Source organism: Tyto alba, unplaced genomic scaffold (genome assembly GCF_018691265.1).
Source record: "Tyto alba isolate M040663 unplaced genomic scaffold, T.alba_DEE_v4.0 Super-Scaffold_14, whole genome shotgun sequence".
Classification (NCBI taxonomy): Eukaryota; Metazoa; Chordata; class Aves; order Strigiformes; family Tytonidae; genus Tyto; species Tyto alba.
This window is the reverse complement of record NW_024881276.1, coordinates 14758878-14775824: the sequence shown is the minus strand read 5'-3', so window position 1 is coordinate 14775824 and position 16947 is coordinate 14758878. Positions and strand designations below refer to the sequence as shown.

Here is a 16947-nt window from a genome sequence, read left to right as displayed (position 1 = left end):
ATATGTCAAAATCCACACAGTAGAGGAAAAAATTATTTTCCTTTCCTAACTGTAAAAAAATGGTTACCACATTCTGATGAATCACATTAAAAAGAAAAAAAAAAAAAAAAAATCAAACCTGTTGCCCCTAAGCCAGTATTGTACAGTGCAAAGTTAAGCCTGAAATATTTAGAAGTTGTTTCACTGGAATGCATGGAGCTGTATGATGGTACAGTAGAGTACCTGCTGCCTAAGCCACGATCTTGTAATTTTACCTCTGGTGTTTTTTTAAAGGGAGCATAGAGCACAGGTTGCATTTGCAGCAAATTTTGTAATAAAGTCAAGCCTTTAGCTTTCAAATGAACACGTTCAATGTGCAATTCCCATGGTACAGTAAACCACTTCAGAATTATATTCCTGTAAATACACTGTATATTGTATTTTCACACAGTAACTTCTTAAAGTAAAACTACCTATTTAGATGCAATAACATTCTTTTCTGACTTCTGAAAGTCTGATAGGTTCGACTGTTTTGCAGAACTACTGTTCAGTAGGAAACACTGACTAAAACACCATTACTCTAACATATTGGAAAAGAGAACAGTATCAACTGTTCTAGAGTAACTACAGGTGGCACTGTTAGTGACCAAGAAAGGGAACTTAAATAATTATCAAACTCTATTCTTAAAATTTGTTGCTGCATTTGGAATAGATGTCCACAAATATAGAACTGTTGATATCACACAGGTGAACAATGTTGTCCTCCTAAATGGCAAGATGGCAGAAGTAACAAGTGAAGTGACCATATTTTGGGCTTAAATAAGGGTATAGTGTAAACAAGTAGAAATAAATAATTTGTCTTGGAGTATCAAAATATGATGAGCACAGAAAGATGAAGACTAACAAATTAACTAAAAATATGTTTATGCAAGAATGCTAACAAATTTACACTATGAGATTTCATCACTGTTTCTGAAGCTGTTTTGTACCTAATTCCAGTGCTTATTCAGAAAAGTACAATACCTTGCTAAGGAGGTACTACAAGATGTAAAATCTACCCCCTCAAGGTATAGCTGTCTGTCTGTTCCAGACAGGTTCCTCACAGGAAGGGACAGTAGTTTAACACTTCATACCCTTTTAAGCCCATCTGAAGCTAATTTCACCATGCCACTCAAACTCCTAGGCAGGGATGTTGATAAATTTGTTCATTCTTTCCATACTTGCTCCAAAAGCAGAATTACTTTTTGCTTGTATACCTGGCTCAAGGATATAAGCTTGCCTAAAGGAGAGCCACAGTCCATTTCAAAGTAAGGAACTAAACTGTTATGTGTTATTTAACTTAGGGCACTCAAATAAATTAAAAAAACATGTTGTGATTGTACTTGTGGCTCAGTAGCCATGGGAATCTGTCACAGATGCTTGGATATTAGGTACAATTTAGGCAGTCATGCTAATATTCCAGGCAAGGTGTTAGAGCAACATGCCCTAGAGATTTTACAATAGCATTTTGAGAAGTTTATGTGCTGGGAAAATGCAGGTGTCTGGTTCCCATTACTAATCTGAGTGAGATCTGTTATAGAAATAACCCTTTCATACTTTTCTGAAAAAACAACCATCTCGCATCACATATGGTTTCTATTACCTTTGTAACTCATTGCACTGTGCACATTTCATTTTAGGCCTGAGAGGTCCATGTCTCTCCACTGGCTGCAACAAGAAATGGATTCTGCATTAAACAAGTTAACTGACAAGTGCTCCAAGATCTTGTTCAAGCAGCCAGGCAAAGTAAACCATATTAGAAATCTTTTTTGTTAAACTGTTTTAATAAATAATACCAACCTGTGTACTGAAGATGCATGGGGTGTCCTACATACAGCATGTCAATATGGGGTGGATGTTTTACCCGGATTAGCCTTGTTTGGTTCTCTAAAGAAGGAGTCACACAAAAGCTTGGAATAAATTCCTTCTGGCAGTCCATGTTGGTCCGACAAACTTTGCTGGCCTCAATAACTTTTCGTGCTGGCAGACAGGCATACTGCAAAGGGCATTTAAAATGATTATAAAATTTAAAGGTATTTTCCAACAGATCAGAATAAAAGGTACTACATACTCCTTTTTAAAGCAAAGGAAGTGCCTCACTGATACATTACTGGCCTATGAAGAGCTGAAATCTGATTTTGCAGGGTTTTTTGTCAAATCCTGCAGAACCTGTACCTGATAGATATTCAACCTGTTGTTCCATTTTTGGTGGAATGTGGAAGAGAGGGTGTGCACATGTACCAAAATAAAAGCGAACTGTTTTTAAAAAGGTACACACGTGCACAACAAAAAATCAAGGCATCTCTATGTATGTCAGTGATTCCTAATGAACAGAGCCTGCATCAACACACTAGTGACTTACCTGTTTAAGAAGTTTTAGTCTTCACTGATCTAACATCTCATTTGGCTAAGTAAAACCTTATGTTCAGCAAACAAACCAACAAACCTACCGGCTGTGTGGTAGCTAAGAAACCATTCTCAACTATGATGAACACAGACTTAATACAGTGCTGTTTCCCAAGTCCTACCTATAACACTCTTTCACTCAGCAGTCTGAAAGACCAGATCGTTCTTGCTCCCCACAGGCCAAAGAGAATACAGCAGAAAGGAACAGGAAATTGGTTTTCCCCGTCATGTCTCTCGTAAAAGCTCAGTGATAATTTTCCTTTTGTTCTTAAACACAAGCAAGGAAAGTTCTTCATCTACTGTTTGCCTTAGAGAAAAAAAAAAAAAAGAAAAAAAGGATTTTCTTGCTTCTTAGCCTGATAGTTACACTCCCCATAGATGTATGAGTGTTTGACACTCTCCATTAACTTCAATACAAGCTCTTTCTATTCTAATGAGGGGGAGGGGGCACACTTTCAAATACTGCTGCATAGCACTGCAAAGACTACTTAAAATAACTGTTCAAAAACTCACAGCAAGTCTAAGGACACTTGAAGGTCACAGGCTTCTGGATGCTTTTATTTCTTCTCTGTTCCTAAGTAGCTGCTATGAGCTTAAGAATGTCAAAGCTCAGTGGGGTAGTGATTTATCAAATCTTGCTGAACTCCAGGACGTTACCAGCCACTGTCATATTTCAAATGAACTGCTGGTCTGTGCTCAATTCTTAGTGGTTAAATACCACAAAAACACCCTGGAGTGGGAAGTTTACCATCAAAGGAACTGTAAACATAGCAGATGTAGGAACAGAGTTATTTCCATTTCTTTCGGTATTTATCACTAGAGGTCAGAACAATAACAAACTGGTATGTGTAGACAAGTTTATGCAGTTGGTACTTGTGCTTTTGTAAAGAGAACTGCTAGAAATATTGTACCACTGGATCATGTACTTTAGCAAACATTTCTGTATTTTGAAGAGACTAAGTCAAAACCCTACCAAGAAACTTTGTTTCCATGCATTAAAAGAAAATCAACATGGTGAAAAAGGAACCACATAGAGGCTCTGATTTTGAGAAACTGGGAAATCTCTAGGACTTTCTCTTGCATGTTTCTAGTTTAACCTAGTGAGCAGCACTGCTGGCTTTAGACAAAATAACTGAACAGATAATCCAGTGCTTTGCTTTGCCTGTAGTACCTTTAAAGGCTGAAGCACCAAAAATAAGCAATTTCATCTTGTTTTCATAAGTTGTTTTTCTCACCAATATTCTCATCAAGTGGTGAAAATGGGGGAGGTGTCTTTCTGCCTAAAGGAATGAGAGTTATAAGATCTTTTCTGGTTCTTCCAGAGACTCCCTGACTGATCATGGGAAAAGTCGTAACTAACACTTTGGGTTTTGAAGCTGTAAATGAGGAGAATAACATACACATGCACCTTTATTAAAAACTGTAGGTATTCTTAAGCACTTGAGTATGCTGCATAAATCTTAGTAAATATTACTAAACTAATTTAAATAATTTCAGATTTACGAAACAGAATTAGTAGTTTAAGTAACTTACCAGGTGGTTGTCCATGTTATTGCTATATGAAAAGCAGATATCTGTGAGGCTGTTGTTACTACAACATTCAACTGTGCCATCGAGTCTTCTATAGACTAAAGAACATAGGCATAGAGGAAAGGATCAGTGTTACAGTAACTTCCTGAAAACAGGTTAGTCTCTGAATAAAGTAAACCAATAATTCTGTAGCCTTCAAGAATTATAGTAATTCACAGACCCTAGCTGCGGTTCAATTACAACTAAAAATAAGGTTTACCACTTTAACAATGTCACCTGATTTCAATCATGTCACGTACAGATTTTTTCATCTTAATATATCTCCTTGACATACGGGGGATCCACCACTGCAATGCTCTGATCATTACAAGTTACAAAATACTTTTATCCATTGCCCCCAACTTGCATTAAGGTTTGGCATAGAAATTTGTTACCTGCTACTGTACTGATTTCACTGGCTGGCTATGAAAATGATGAGGACTGAAAAGATCCTCTTTAAAATGTGAAAGCCTTGACAAGATTCAGATTTTGAAATCTTTCCAAGCCTTGAAGGCTGCAGCAGTGAATAAAGGATGTTTTAAACTGTGATTTAAAGAGTCTGGTATAGAATCTTTGTTCGGATGTTCTTTAAATGAATTAAACCTAACTTCCTCTACAATAACAGTTTTTAAAAAAAAACACAAAAGAACAGTCACTGTAAGGATCTGTGTCACAGCAACCCTGCAGTACCTTCCTTAGGTAGATCCAGACAGCGATACTGGTTGCTGATTTATCACTGCATAACCTGCAGTCCACTAACATGGAGCTTTACACCTGGGGCTTACAGGTGCAAGCACTGTACCATACAATCCTTTTTTCAAGTACCCTGAGGCTAAGCAACTACATATAGTTTTGAATAGTGAATGACCATGAAATTAGTTCCTTTATAAACTACATTGAAAACACTTCTTTTTTTCTTTTTTAAATTTCAAGAAGGTCCTTGGGGCATTGTTTTCTGTCTAGCTTCATACTCAAATAGTTTACTCTCCATTTGTTTTATGGTCAAGTAGATAGGGTCCATTTGCTAGATACATTTTTATTGATATTCTGTATTTATGTCAAGTTGTGAACTGTCAAGATTTTGACAAATGACAGCTGCTGGAGACCGAACAGAGTTCATTTAATTTCAGAGGAATATTTCTCACTGCTGGAGGCTTATGGCTCTGAAAATGCAGACAGACTGGTCTGATTAGAATGCAGGAGTGGGACAATGGGCTGCTAACACAATACAGCAACCAAGCTTGGAAGCAATATTGAGTCTCTAGTATTAAGTCTCTAGTATTTCAATCTAAATAGGACTGGTTCAGTTGCAAAATATGCAGTTTTATTATCCATGACTCTGAAACTGCATTTCAGAAAACAGCAGAATCTGAGCATAAATACCTACAGCATTTAGGAATTGGTTCTTACTTGCCATCCCTGCCCAGCTGAAAGCATGTGACAAAGTTTCCCTCCTCTTCAGAGGGATAATCCAAACTGTTAGGTCTCTAAAAGCAGGGTCTTACCCATTCTCTGCTGGTTTCCAGTTTAAATATTTATCTTAGTGCCAGCTGTAAGACTACTTTCCTCATATATGAAAAAAATAAAAAATTACCTTTTCTGTCTCACAAGAGAACTATAACGCATCAGAAAAACATGGGTAGTCAAGCTGCCTGGCCTCCTGTTTACATCCAATATGATGGAAAAATGCAGTGACAATTTTAAAGCTCTGAATAGCATCATATAGGTTTTGCTTGGCAGCAGCCCCTTACCTTTGGAACTCAGTCTCCATGGATGCTGGCATGAAACAAACTCTAGAGAGCTTTAGGGCATGTCACAAGACATTCAGCCAATTTAACTTGACTGTTCTTTTTTGTTCTACTTAATTTTTGTTTATTGTTCTAGTTTAGTTCCGTTCACATTTTTTTGTTTCTCAGGGGTAAGGCTTTACAGCAACAAGCGCTCTAATGTATAAATGAAAACAGAAGGAAATAGACTGACTTCTAGAAGCAGTATGTGCAATCCAGACAAAACTGAGTTTATGGGCAATGACTGAGGGTGAAGAAACAAATGAAACATAAAACCCATGTAGTGAGATACATCAGAAGAAGTGGCCATAATAAAGCACATCATTGGGTTAAGCCATACAATTTGTAATGTCATGTTGATCAAAGCAGTAAGATAATGTGTAGAATTTACATCTGCAAAAGATCACTGAATTGATCCATATAACTGAACTAAAAATACGAGGTAATTGTATTACTGCTAATAACCAAGTTATGCAATATCCTGAAGAAGCAAATTTCATTACTCAGATAATACAGGATATTCGTATAGGATGACTGGAAGACCAGAGAATTCTTCTACTCTTCTGTCTACCTCTTCCTCATTTTCAGATTTTAGATATGCCAAAATGAATGGCATATTGGTCACTGCTTAAAACAGATTAGCAGTTTCAACTTAGGAGAAAATTGTCCCCACCAACAAATCCTAAATCCAAAACAGTCTTGAAGACCTGATAAAATTAAAATAGCGAACAGAGCACCTAAAGTCATACCTCTAGCTGGAAAACTTAATTGCTGTAGGTTGGCTGCACTTACACAGTAGCCAACCTGTGACTTCTCTGAAATGTCTCCCAGACAGGAATTCCAGTCTTCCACATTATAAACTGGGCAGTCTTGTAGGTTAGTGACAAGGTCTCCCACAAAAAGACCTCTTGGTCCATTGGCAGGAGAATCCTGAGAAGAAACAGTGAAATCAGTCATGTTGTTATAGTTAAAACTACAAGGATTTGTTTACAGTTCTGCCAAATAGCCATGAAATCTTTAGATTAAGACACTATTTCCAGAGAAACAGAAAATCACAGGCGCCACTAGAACTGATTATTTCAACTTACGATAGAGCATTACAAAACCAACATCCTGTACAAAGAACAACTTATTTATTGCAAAGAAAAAGAAAAGAAAAAGAAGAGAAAATAAAAATAAAAATTAAAATTAAAAGAAAAATTAAAAAGAAAAAGAAAAAAAGGAAAAGGAAAAGGAAAAGGAAAAGGAAAAGGAAAAGGAAAAGGAAAAGGAAAAGGAAAAGGAAAAGGAAAAGGAAAAGGAAAAAAGGAGAAAAGAAAAAGAAAAGAAAAGAAAAAGAAAAGGGCAAGTCTCCAAGTGTTCCAGGAGACCTCTTCAATTTTGAGTAATTATTTTCATACAAGTTAATAAGTTGTAGGTTTTTGTACCATTTTAAGTTCAAGAAGCTTAAATTAATCTTTCAACAAAGCAGGGTGTACCTATACTTTCGAAGGTATAAAGCATAATAAATGTCACTCTCCTCCTGAGTTACATCAGTTCACTTTTAGATCCAAGACAGACTGATTCCTTTCAGCTCTGCTGGTTCAACTGTGCTGTATTTAATTAAGTCAGAAAAAAATCAGTCCGTTCCAGAAACTCAGCAGTCTATCTCTACTTTGCTTCCAGCTGACCAAAGCATCAATGAAATAAGCTCAAAATAATCTTTAACATTAAAACCAGATAGCGATAACTAAAGTGATAATGCAGTTTCCAGCGGATCTACTTAGTGCCAATATTGAAAAAAGTTAACGGCCCCCCACCCCAAAATAAGCCTGCAAACTCATCTCAAAAGTCTAAACAGTTTTATAGCATGCTGAATACTCTATAATTATTCATGCCATGTTCCTTCACTTACTAATAATAAAAAACTTGTGACTAAGAATGAAACTTCACGCAGACAAAAAGTGCAATGTATTAGATTCTGCAGAGTGCTGCACTGACCAAATCTGACTCTGATAATGAGAGACATAGGTACATTTCAGGTCACAAAGAATATAATATGAAAATAGTAAAGATCTTTTCTTACCTCTGCGACCTCAGTGACGAGTGCCCCAACACCCGTGTAATAGAAAGGGAAAAGAATGGCTGGCAGCAGAAACAAACCCATGAAACTTGCAACACCAAGAACAAAATTATGCCACACTCCTAAAAAGAAGGAAAAAAAAAATCACATTTCTAAATAAACACTAATAACAAAAAGGTGGTTTTGAAATGCAAGATTTTACAGTTATCTTCTAATTAACTTTCCTGAAATAATTACTCTAAGAATGGATGAAAAGTTAATTTGGAATACGTATATTACCTTACAAACTTAAGTTTCTATGATGTTACTTTGCAGGGGAGTTTTAGAGAAGCCTCTGAAACCCTGAGAATTATACTATCAGAAAAGTCCAATTTTAAGGTTTCATTCTACCACATTGATATTTCATCACATAATACTACTTTCCTATGTAGTATGTAGTGGGCAGAGTAACCAGAAGAAAAACTGGGCTTCTGAATGAATTCTTAAACTACAGTTTCTATCTACATAGTTGTCATCAATCATAAATATTAAAAAAATAGTGGAATGATACGTATTACTTGTCGCCTTCTATCACAAACTATTGAATTTCAAAATCTTTATCAATTGGCTTATGTGTGAATAAATACTGTTTGTCTGAGTCAGCAAGATGGATGAAATTTAGATGCAATTCAGTATTTTTCATCGTTATCTCCACTGTATCAATGAAAATAATTACATATATATGTGCCAAACAAGTTCAGAAAATTATTTGAAAAAAGGCTTATTTTACATGAAAATCTGGACCCAAAACCACATCAAGAAAATAAGTTGTGCAATCAGCATTTTCTGACACATTATTTTGGGCAACATATTTTCAACTGCTGTCTTTATAGTATGCTGTTCCCCACAGAAATAAATTAATTGCTATCATAAGACACACTTGGCTTCCTTCAACATCCAGTACTACACAAATTTTCTCGTTTCATTTGTGTTCTTGGACAAACGTTTTGTATGACCAATGCAGGAAAACTTCTGAACGTTGAAGACTCAATTCCCTTCTTACAGGAAGCTTCATCTTGGTGAGAGGGGTTTGATTCAATTCTGAATTTACAGTATAGTTACAGGACAGGAACTGAAGTAAACATATTTAAAAACATATTAAATCCATCTTTCTTGCACTGTTTATAACACAGGAATCATAACATAACTCTTATTTCCCCTGGCTATCTCTACATGTCACCTGGTCTTATTTTACAGTGTTCCTGATGCTGCAGAAATGAGGGACATTTCTGGAGTACTTTAAATAAGTGTTCGTTGTCATTTCCACTAGTAGGTGCTTCTTAAAGTGTTTTCTCTTTCTGTAAGTTTTTAATCATCTCATTGAAAGGCAATCAGATAGATGAAATGTTTCAGCAGTTAGCTTTATCTCACACATATACCTATATGCATACACACACACACAAGTGCAACAAAACCAAAAGTACTAAATAAATATTTCAATTTAATTGTTTGACCCTTTTTATCTTAAAAATAAACTTTTTTCCCCCCCCCCCCAGTTTAAGACAGAACCATAATTTCTCTGTAACAGTGTGGCAGCTAGAGAGAGTAAACTGGAGAGACAAAAAAAAAAAAAGGTCACAGAACTACTGGAGGGTGACAAGGAATACTTTCAAACAGTTAGGAAAACATGAGCCTTAATACCATAATCTACACAGTTTGCTCTGTGGAATACAGCAGAAAATCCTAAAATAGAAAGGCTTCAAATTAATCCCAGGCAATCCATAGAAAAACAGGCTCAAAATGAGAAAACCTGTAGAGGCACACTGCTGAGTATGCCTCATCAATTTCATTTTGTTAAAAGAGCCTCATCCTTGCATACCTAGTTCCTTATATTTTTAAAAAAAAAAGACACTTTACACAACCCTTAAAAGACCTTAAAATAATGTTTTGAAAATCGTTAACTCCTTTTTTCTGTTAAAGATAACACAAATGTATTAAAATTGATCTCCAAAATAATACAAGTATTTGAACTAATTATAAGAAAGTACTGCACAGAAGCACTTTCATCTACTAGGCATAGAATTAATGCTAAAAATATCACAAGTCTTACAAGAACGCTCATTCACTATTCTTGAACTCATGATGCCATCTGCTGTACAACAAACAGACTCTTTATTCTCCAGAGTATAGGTGGGCTACAAAAGGAATATTCGGTGTCATTCTCTACTCTAGCTCTTTTACTTAGCTGCCATACAAAAATCTGAAAGCATGTCTCTAAACTCAGATCTTCGGAACACCGAGAATAGGTTCATCCAGCTGCTCTGACAATTAAGAAAAACTAAGTCAAGTTTACTATCACTTTTTTTCCTTATCAAACATCCTAGTTCTGAAACATACATATCATCAGCTGTAAAAAAATTCATATATTTGTTATGCCTAACTGATAACAATCCATTGATGCTAACCAGCCTTGCAACATGCCTGTTCCTACCCTGTATTCCTCTATCTCAGGTTTTCCAAGAAACTTGAAAAATTTTTCAAGTTTCAAGTGTTTGCTTTTAATTAAAAACATGCAAGCAATAATTTTCTATTACAGTTCATAATCTTATTTTTCTAGATGATTTCTCAGAAATGTATGTGAGTAATCCATTTTGAAAATCAGCATGTCTTCTCTTTCAGTTCTGTTCACAGTAGCTGGAAATGGAAATTGATTAATTTGAGAAACAGGGCTTCATAAAAGCATATTGTCATGAATGACTTTCGTATCTGGAAGATAGATATATTTACTTACCTATCACTTATCATAATTTACTTGATTTATGAAAGCTTGAAAAAATGCTTTGCTAAAGGCTTCTGTATGCCCAGTCTAAAACCCTCTATAAAATGTTTTAGTTACAATATTCAAGAAACAATGTTGATATCTAAACATTACAACAAGCTGGCTGCTATCTTACTGCCCCCTGCAATAGCAAATAATTAGTATCAAGAACTAAACCAAGATGCTAACTTTTCTACCTTTATTTCAGTAGTTTGGGAACCACCTTTGTCTCTAGAAATCAATAATACAAGTGGTTTAGGTTGCATTACACAGACTCAGTCTAACTTGCCACAGCAACAGGGCTCTACTTCCCCGTAGCCAGAGACTTCAAAAACCAACAAATCAAAAACATTTGGAGCCATAGCTGTGATTCTCTTTGGATGTTTGTGTTTTAGCTTTTACTTCCTCTTGATGGCAACATCAAAACAGTGACCTGCACAATACCATAACTCACACTTCACTGAAAATCACGCACAATACTATTGAAAAATCATCTAATAGATTGCTCCTACTGCAGAAAATGGTAGTGAGTCGCTCAAGGGTGTTCGTTCACCTGTGACAGTAAGTCGTGTTCTCAAACCACCAGTCCTCTGGATGTGTATTTTCCAGCCTGTGTGCTCCAAGGTTTTGCTACTTAGGCCATATAATATGCAAAAAAAAAAAAAAACCAAAACCAAACCAAAACAAACCCAAACCAAACAACAAAAGGAACTTCTGAACCTGAGGTGGCGTAAGAGCTTTTTCTAATGAGAGACGAAGGTCAGAAACAACATTTTTTACCCAACTACACAACTGGAATTTCTTATGCACAACTATTCTGAATCAGGTCTGGGTTAATATAATAATGTTTTTCATGACAGGAAATTGGTACTCCTTTAAGCTCTTAGAAACCTACATCTCTCCTCCAGAACAGCACAATATGGGCAGTAATGATCAAATGATTTTTCTGAAATCACAATTTAGGTTCAGAACAGAAGGATCACCTTCAGGCACAGGGAAGCTTTTGTACTTCTTCATCTGAAACCTTCAATTCTCCATCAAGGATTCATAAATTATGCCTGCAGAATAAGTAACTGTGCTAAGCAAAGATTTAATAAAAAAGCATAAACTATTACCTGCACAAAATATCCTTAATTGTTGGACTGGAGATATCAGTTGCAAGTGGGTTGTAAAGAGGTCAACAAATGCTCCAGGATAGACAATGAAGATAAAAATCCCAAATCCATTAAATCGTACTTGTTCTCTGCAAAAGAGGAGAAGAAAAATTATTAAGTAGTGTTACTGTAAACAAACAAATGAAAGAGAGATTCTACATAGCACACATTTGACAATAAGAATAATTAAAATTATAATTATAAAACTAACTTATTTTTCATAATACAAAGAATTAAACTAAAGGCTGTTTTCTGCAGTAGTTGCCACTTCTAAGCAGCACACATTTGTAAGCCTGGTAAAAACCAAAAGGTTAAGTTCAACATATTTTCTGTCTCCTGGTAACAGTAACACATAAAATGCTTTAAAAAAACCCCAATACTTTCAAGTCAACATATATTTTAACATCTAGGGGATTTTTTTTAAGTAAAAAAATGGCAGCCTGTAGGATGCAGTTTCAAACTAATCTATGAAAAATTATCTGGAAGAAGCAATCACTTTCCTTTTAAAGAAATAGTTATAGATTTCTGGAATTTATCATTTCTCTGTTTCTCCTAAATGAAATCTAGAGTAAATTGTAAACTAAAAAAAATGAGGGAAATCTCATCTGAAAAAATTAAAACAAGTCAAGACGTTAAAAGGATAAATTCAGTTTAAATATATTAGTAGTTGATACTATCATACAGGTTATGTTGTTTTGGTTTTTGTGTTGGTTTTTTTTTTCAGAGGTTTTACAATTGCTTTTAAATAGCACATTTTGGAATAACTAAGTGAAGGTTTTATGAAGCTAGAAATTTCATAAGGGACTCAAAGAGGCATGACAATCATGTTCCAAGACAATGACATTCCAATTATTATTCCAAAACAAACCAGGCACAGATCAGCTAATCCCATATCTTTATTGAAACAGTACACAGGCACAGTATTTTATTTATTCACATTTATTTATTGTGTATATACAACAAAAGAAGACACAGAATTATACAAAATTAATCAGAATAAAGTAATATATTAATTCCCTGGAGTTAACTCATCAGACCTACCCTTCCTACCAATTAGTAACAGGCAGTCTAATGCCTATACATGATTTAATGACTTGGGTACAAGTTACAGAAGAAAGAAGAAAAAGGCTTTTTTGACACAAGCCTTGACTAAACTAAGGCTCAAATATTTTAAGATCTTGTAGTTCGCAGCCAATACTACCCTGAAGTTGACAAAATTGTATTAGATTTCCGGGAGTCAAAGCGATTTGCCAGAATAATAAAATTTGCCCACAGCACAGCTATTTAGTAAAGCCTAAACCTTGAGGATTGACTCAATCAAGGGTCAATCCTCATTTGAGGATGAGGATAAGCAAGAGCAAGAGCTTCATCCTCCATGGAAAAATCCCTGTGAATATTAAGGGAAAAAAGCTGAAAGACAAACAGAGCATGAGAAACAAAGAGGGTCCCTAACCACCCCTTTAATTGAGAACTTTTGGGGTTATGAAAAAAGGTAGTAATGGGTTAAGATACAGTCACGACTCCCTACGCTCAGGAGAATCATTGAAACAATTTAGGATTTTATGCTCATGGGACAGATAATGATGATGTCCAGGATAAATGTGGAGGACACCTGAATATCAGTCCCATTAACCAACACTTAACCCTCTTATGCTAGAGTGTCATTTAACAGTAATGACTAACTATGTCAAATAACTTTTTTTTTTTTAAGTAATCATCATAGTTATGTGACATTAAAAATATAATCTTTGATCAAAATTAACACATCGCTGAGATTAATAAGGGCAAATCACATTTGACTGAGTTACTACTTCAGCCTGTTGGTATGCTATTTTGCAAGCTATGTTTAAAGAAATCAATTTAAATTCTATTTGAAGTGCCATTGTGCAATAGTGCATGGGTTCTCTTCAAGTGCCACAGCAGCCAAAATGCAATTCCTGCGTGAAAAATAAGATCACTTAAAATAAGTATTATTTTAAACCTAATGCAGTATGGTGTATTTGCAAAGCACAAGTCTTTTCTCATGATCTGTAGAATAGACACTGTATTAAAACTCTATCCTTAATTGCACACCTTTCTAAACTTAAAATCTAAGGAAGTAATGAAATACAGAATGAACAGACTCTCTAGATAAATCGAAGCAGTGCTAACGACATCCACCTGTAAGTAAATGCTATGGAATGTTAGGCTTTGTTGGCACATGGTAAGAGAAAAGTAATTTGTATTACCGAATAGCTGCCACCCCGTGGCCGACTTCATGTATCACACCACTGATGAGGATTGCAGAGAAGAAATAAGTCAGCTGGCTGACAGGCAAATTTACCCCAGGCACCTGTTGTTGTAGGCATGACAACAAAATAAAACACAGGAAGAAACCAAGAGGCACAAAGACAAATCATTCTGCCCCTAAACTTGCTCCTCTCACTCAGCTTCCTCAGACCCATAACAGAAACAGGGGCCGTTCTCATGCAGTGCTATCAGTTTGCACCTCTTCTCCCAGCTGATTCAATGTATTTTAAAATATATTAAATATATATTCTTTTGTTGAAGGTTGAAAAGCTCTCCAGGTGCAGAAGCCTTCTCCCTGCCCTACTTATTCCCCACAGCCCTGACCAAATGTATCCTACTCTATATTAAGCTCAAGAAGCTTATAAAAACAGACACAGACTCCCACTCAAATGAAACAGGCTTGGCAACTGTGAGCATTAGTCTACAATTTCCTGCAGCCAACCATGTAAAAAAGATTTTATGGTACTTAAAACATTATGAGCCCTATAAGTTAAAAAAATGAGCCTACAACTGGAACTGTTAGCCTCCCTTCTTCCTGCCTATGCAAATCAGAAGACTATCCAAAATTTACAAGGTCAAAAAAAGGCTAACTTTTGTCTATTGTTCAAGTTTTGGCAGTCATACAATTCAATCTGTTTTTTAAAAAAAGCACTGAAGTATACTATTTTAATTTATGTAAGACATAATATGCAGGCCTCTTGCATTCCTCCCGTTGCTGTGGATTCCCACCACTCCCCAAGTCCTTCATTACACTAGTCATGAGACACCAAGTGCTTCCAGACAGTCTTCAAAGCAGTCACGAGTCAGAAAATGAGGAACCATCCCCTCCTTCCTCCTGATGGACTTTCCTCCTGCTCGGTTCCCATCCCAGCTCCCCTGCCATGCTGCAGTGGGACGGTAAGGCCACTTATGCTGCTTGCTCCAAGACAGTTCTCCTGGCTGCTCCACAGCTCTCCCTGCTCAGGGCAGGGCACACTCCACTACAGTCACTGACAGCTGATGTGAACACAACTTGAATTGCAATCCACTGGCAGAAAAAAGATGCTATGGCAAAAATCCCTGGCCTGTCTATAGGACTCTCGAAAAACTACCCTTGTGGGACACAAAAGGCTGCAGATCCCATCTGATTCTAACTTCATTCAGTCCTGCACATTCCTCAATTATACGCATTCGCCTACCCATGCAGCAGAACTCTACAATAGGTTGGTGAGACAATGTGGCTAAAAGAAATCCTTCAAAAGACTATTTTCATTAATGTTAAACCGAATCATTTCACAAATTCCATCCAGAGTGTGATCATGACCAAGATATTTATCTTAACTGGCACAACTACGGTACCTCACTGTATGAAGACAGCTGCTCTTCATTCGTTAAGCATCCACTGCTTGTGTTACAGCATCAGCTGGTGGCACTGATGCATCAGTTAGCTGGCCTTGCCAGTGGCCCTCTGCTCTGGGCACATGGGAGGACAGACAGCAATAGCAAGAGTTTAATACCACTATGACTGTAGCCTGTTAGAACACAGCACTGGATGCTTTCAGACCCCACATCCAAGAAGCCAGTTTAAGATCCACCTAAAAGGGAAGCTAGCTCTCATGAAGGGTTCTGAAATCAATAGCAGTATTTTGTTAATAAGCAGTGTCATATTTTACGGTCTTCTGGAAATGCCCTTAGTAAAAGGAGATCCCCTGCTAGTAACTATTTGCTTCTTTCCCACTTTTGTCAATAGGCAACCAGCACAAGAGGGGGCAGCTAAAGAAAAACAGCCCACTTACCTACAAATAGGTATTTTAAATAAAGTACCTGACTGAACAAAAGAGGAAGGGAACAAACACCCTAATCAATAAAACATAAGCAGAACTGTACCTTCCTCTGTCCACAGCCAAAGGTTAAAGGCTAAACAGATTTATGCCACAGGCTAAAGTTGAGTTAAAAAATAAGGTTTTTTTAAAAACCTCACTCACTCTCCTCCAGAATGTACTCGAGAATGTAATGGACATATATGCTTAGGATAGAACCTGTTGGCATGTAAATTAAAAATTTTCTGTCTCATGCTCAACTTGTGCTCTACTGGACGCACAGACTGCCCACTCCTGTCTGCTTCTGGAGATAATTCAGGAGCAGGCTGTGGACTGGGTGACTGCAGTGCCAGTACCAGAAGATCTCTCCCAGGTCTCGTTGCCTGCTTTTGTCAACATACTGTATTCGCAATATTCACCTTGCACGTGTGAAACAGACCCAAACCATCCCAAAGGCACTGAGTTTACGGCATATGCTAATGATCACGTGCTCCCTGCACTCATGCAATTTTTTAAGTCTAGCTGCACGCAGTCAGTTTAGCACTTAGGTGAAGGCCTATCACGGCAGCAAACAATTCCCAGCTTCTGTTCACTAGACTAGCTGAGTACTTAAATCGACTAAAATCATTGGGCATCCCTGCTCTAAGCCATGCAGCAAAAGACAGAGCAGTCTCTTAGGACTTTCTGCATTTCTGGAAAATGACCATTCATGCTGGCCTGATAGCACTCCTGGGGAAATGAGACTGACTAGGAATCCTTCCAGATTAAAACTGCTGTAAGGCAGTCAGTTCTTCCATTACTGCCTTGTGTGGAGATAAAAAAGACAGTATTTGAAACCTCTCCCATTCTGTGAAATACATTCCTTTCTAAAACCATACAATATACTGTTCAGCATCAGAAATCCATAAAACAAATAAATACATAGTTATTAAGCCTTTGACTAGATAATGCCAGAAACTACACTTTCAATTTCAGACTGTAAATTAGGGCATAAGTCCTTGAACAATCAGAAAATATGCCATCTCTTCACTAATGAATCATTGCTTACACTATCACACAAAACTCC

At 36.6% G+C, this 16947-nt stretch overlaps 2 protein-coding genes across 5 annotated transcripts in view; one reads left to right on the top strand and one right to left on the bottom strand.

The window, feature by feature from the left end:
- The window catches only part of SMPX (small muscle protein X-linked), a 93993-nt gene that overhangs the window by 16788 nt on the left and 60258 nt on the right, over nt 1–16947 (top strand). The gene's annotated exons all lie outside the window — the stretch shown is intronic.
- The window catches only part of MBTPS2 (membrane bound transcription factor peptidase, site 2), a 31934-nt gene that overhangs the window by 7330 nt on the left and 7657 nt on the right, over nt 1–16947 (bottom strand). The window contains exons 4-10 of one of the 2 annotated variants that reach the window (XR_006164928.1): nt 14022–14125; nt 11755–11882; nt 7846–7964; nt 6530–6710; nt 3958–4052; nt 1819–2014; nt 1622–1686 (exon numbers count right to left, since the gene is read on the bottom strand). Coding sequence is in view for 1 of the 2 variants with exons in the window: in XM_042788574.1 (XP_042644508.1) it covers nt 1819–2014; nt 3958–4052; nt 6530–6710; nt 7846–7964; nt 11755–11882; nt 14022–14125 (823 nt within the window). In the remaining variant the exon portion in view is untranslated. The remainder of the gene's footprint in view (nt 1–1621; nt 1687–1818; nt 2015–3957; nt 4053–6529; nt 6711–7845; nt 7965–11754; nt 11883–14021; nt 14126–16947) is intronic. The other variant, XM_042788574.1, reaches the window with a different exon arrangement.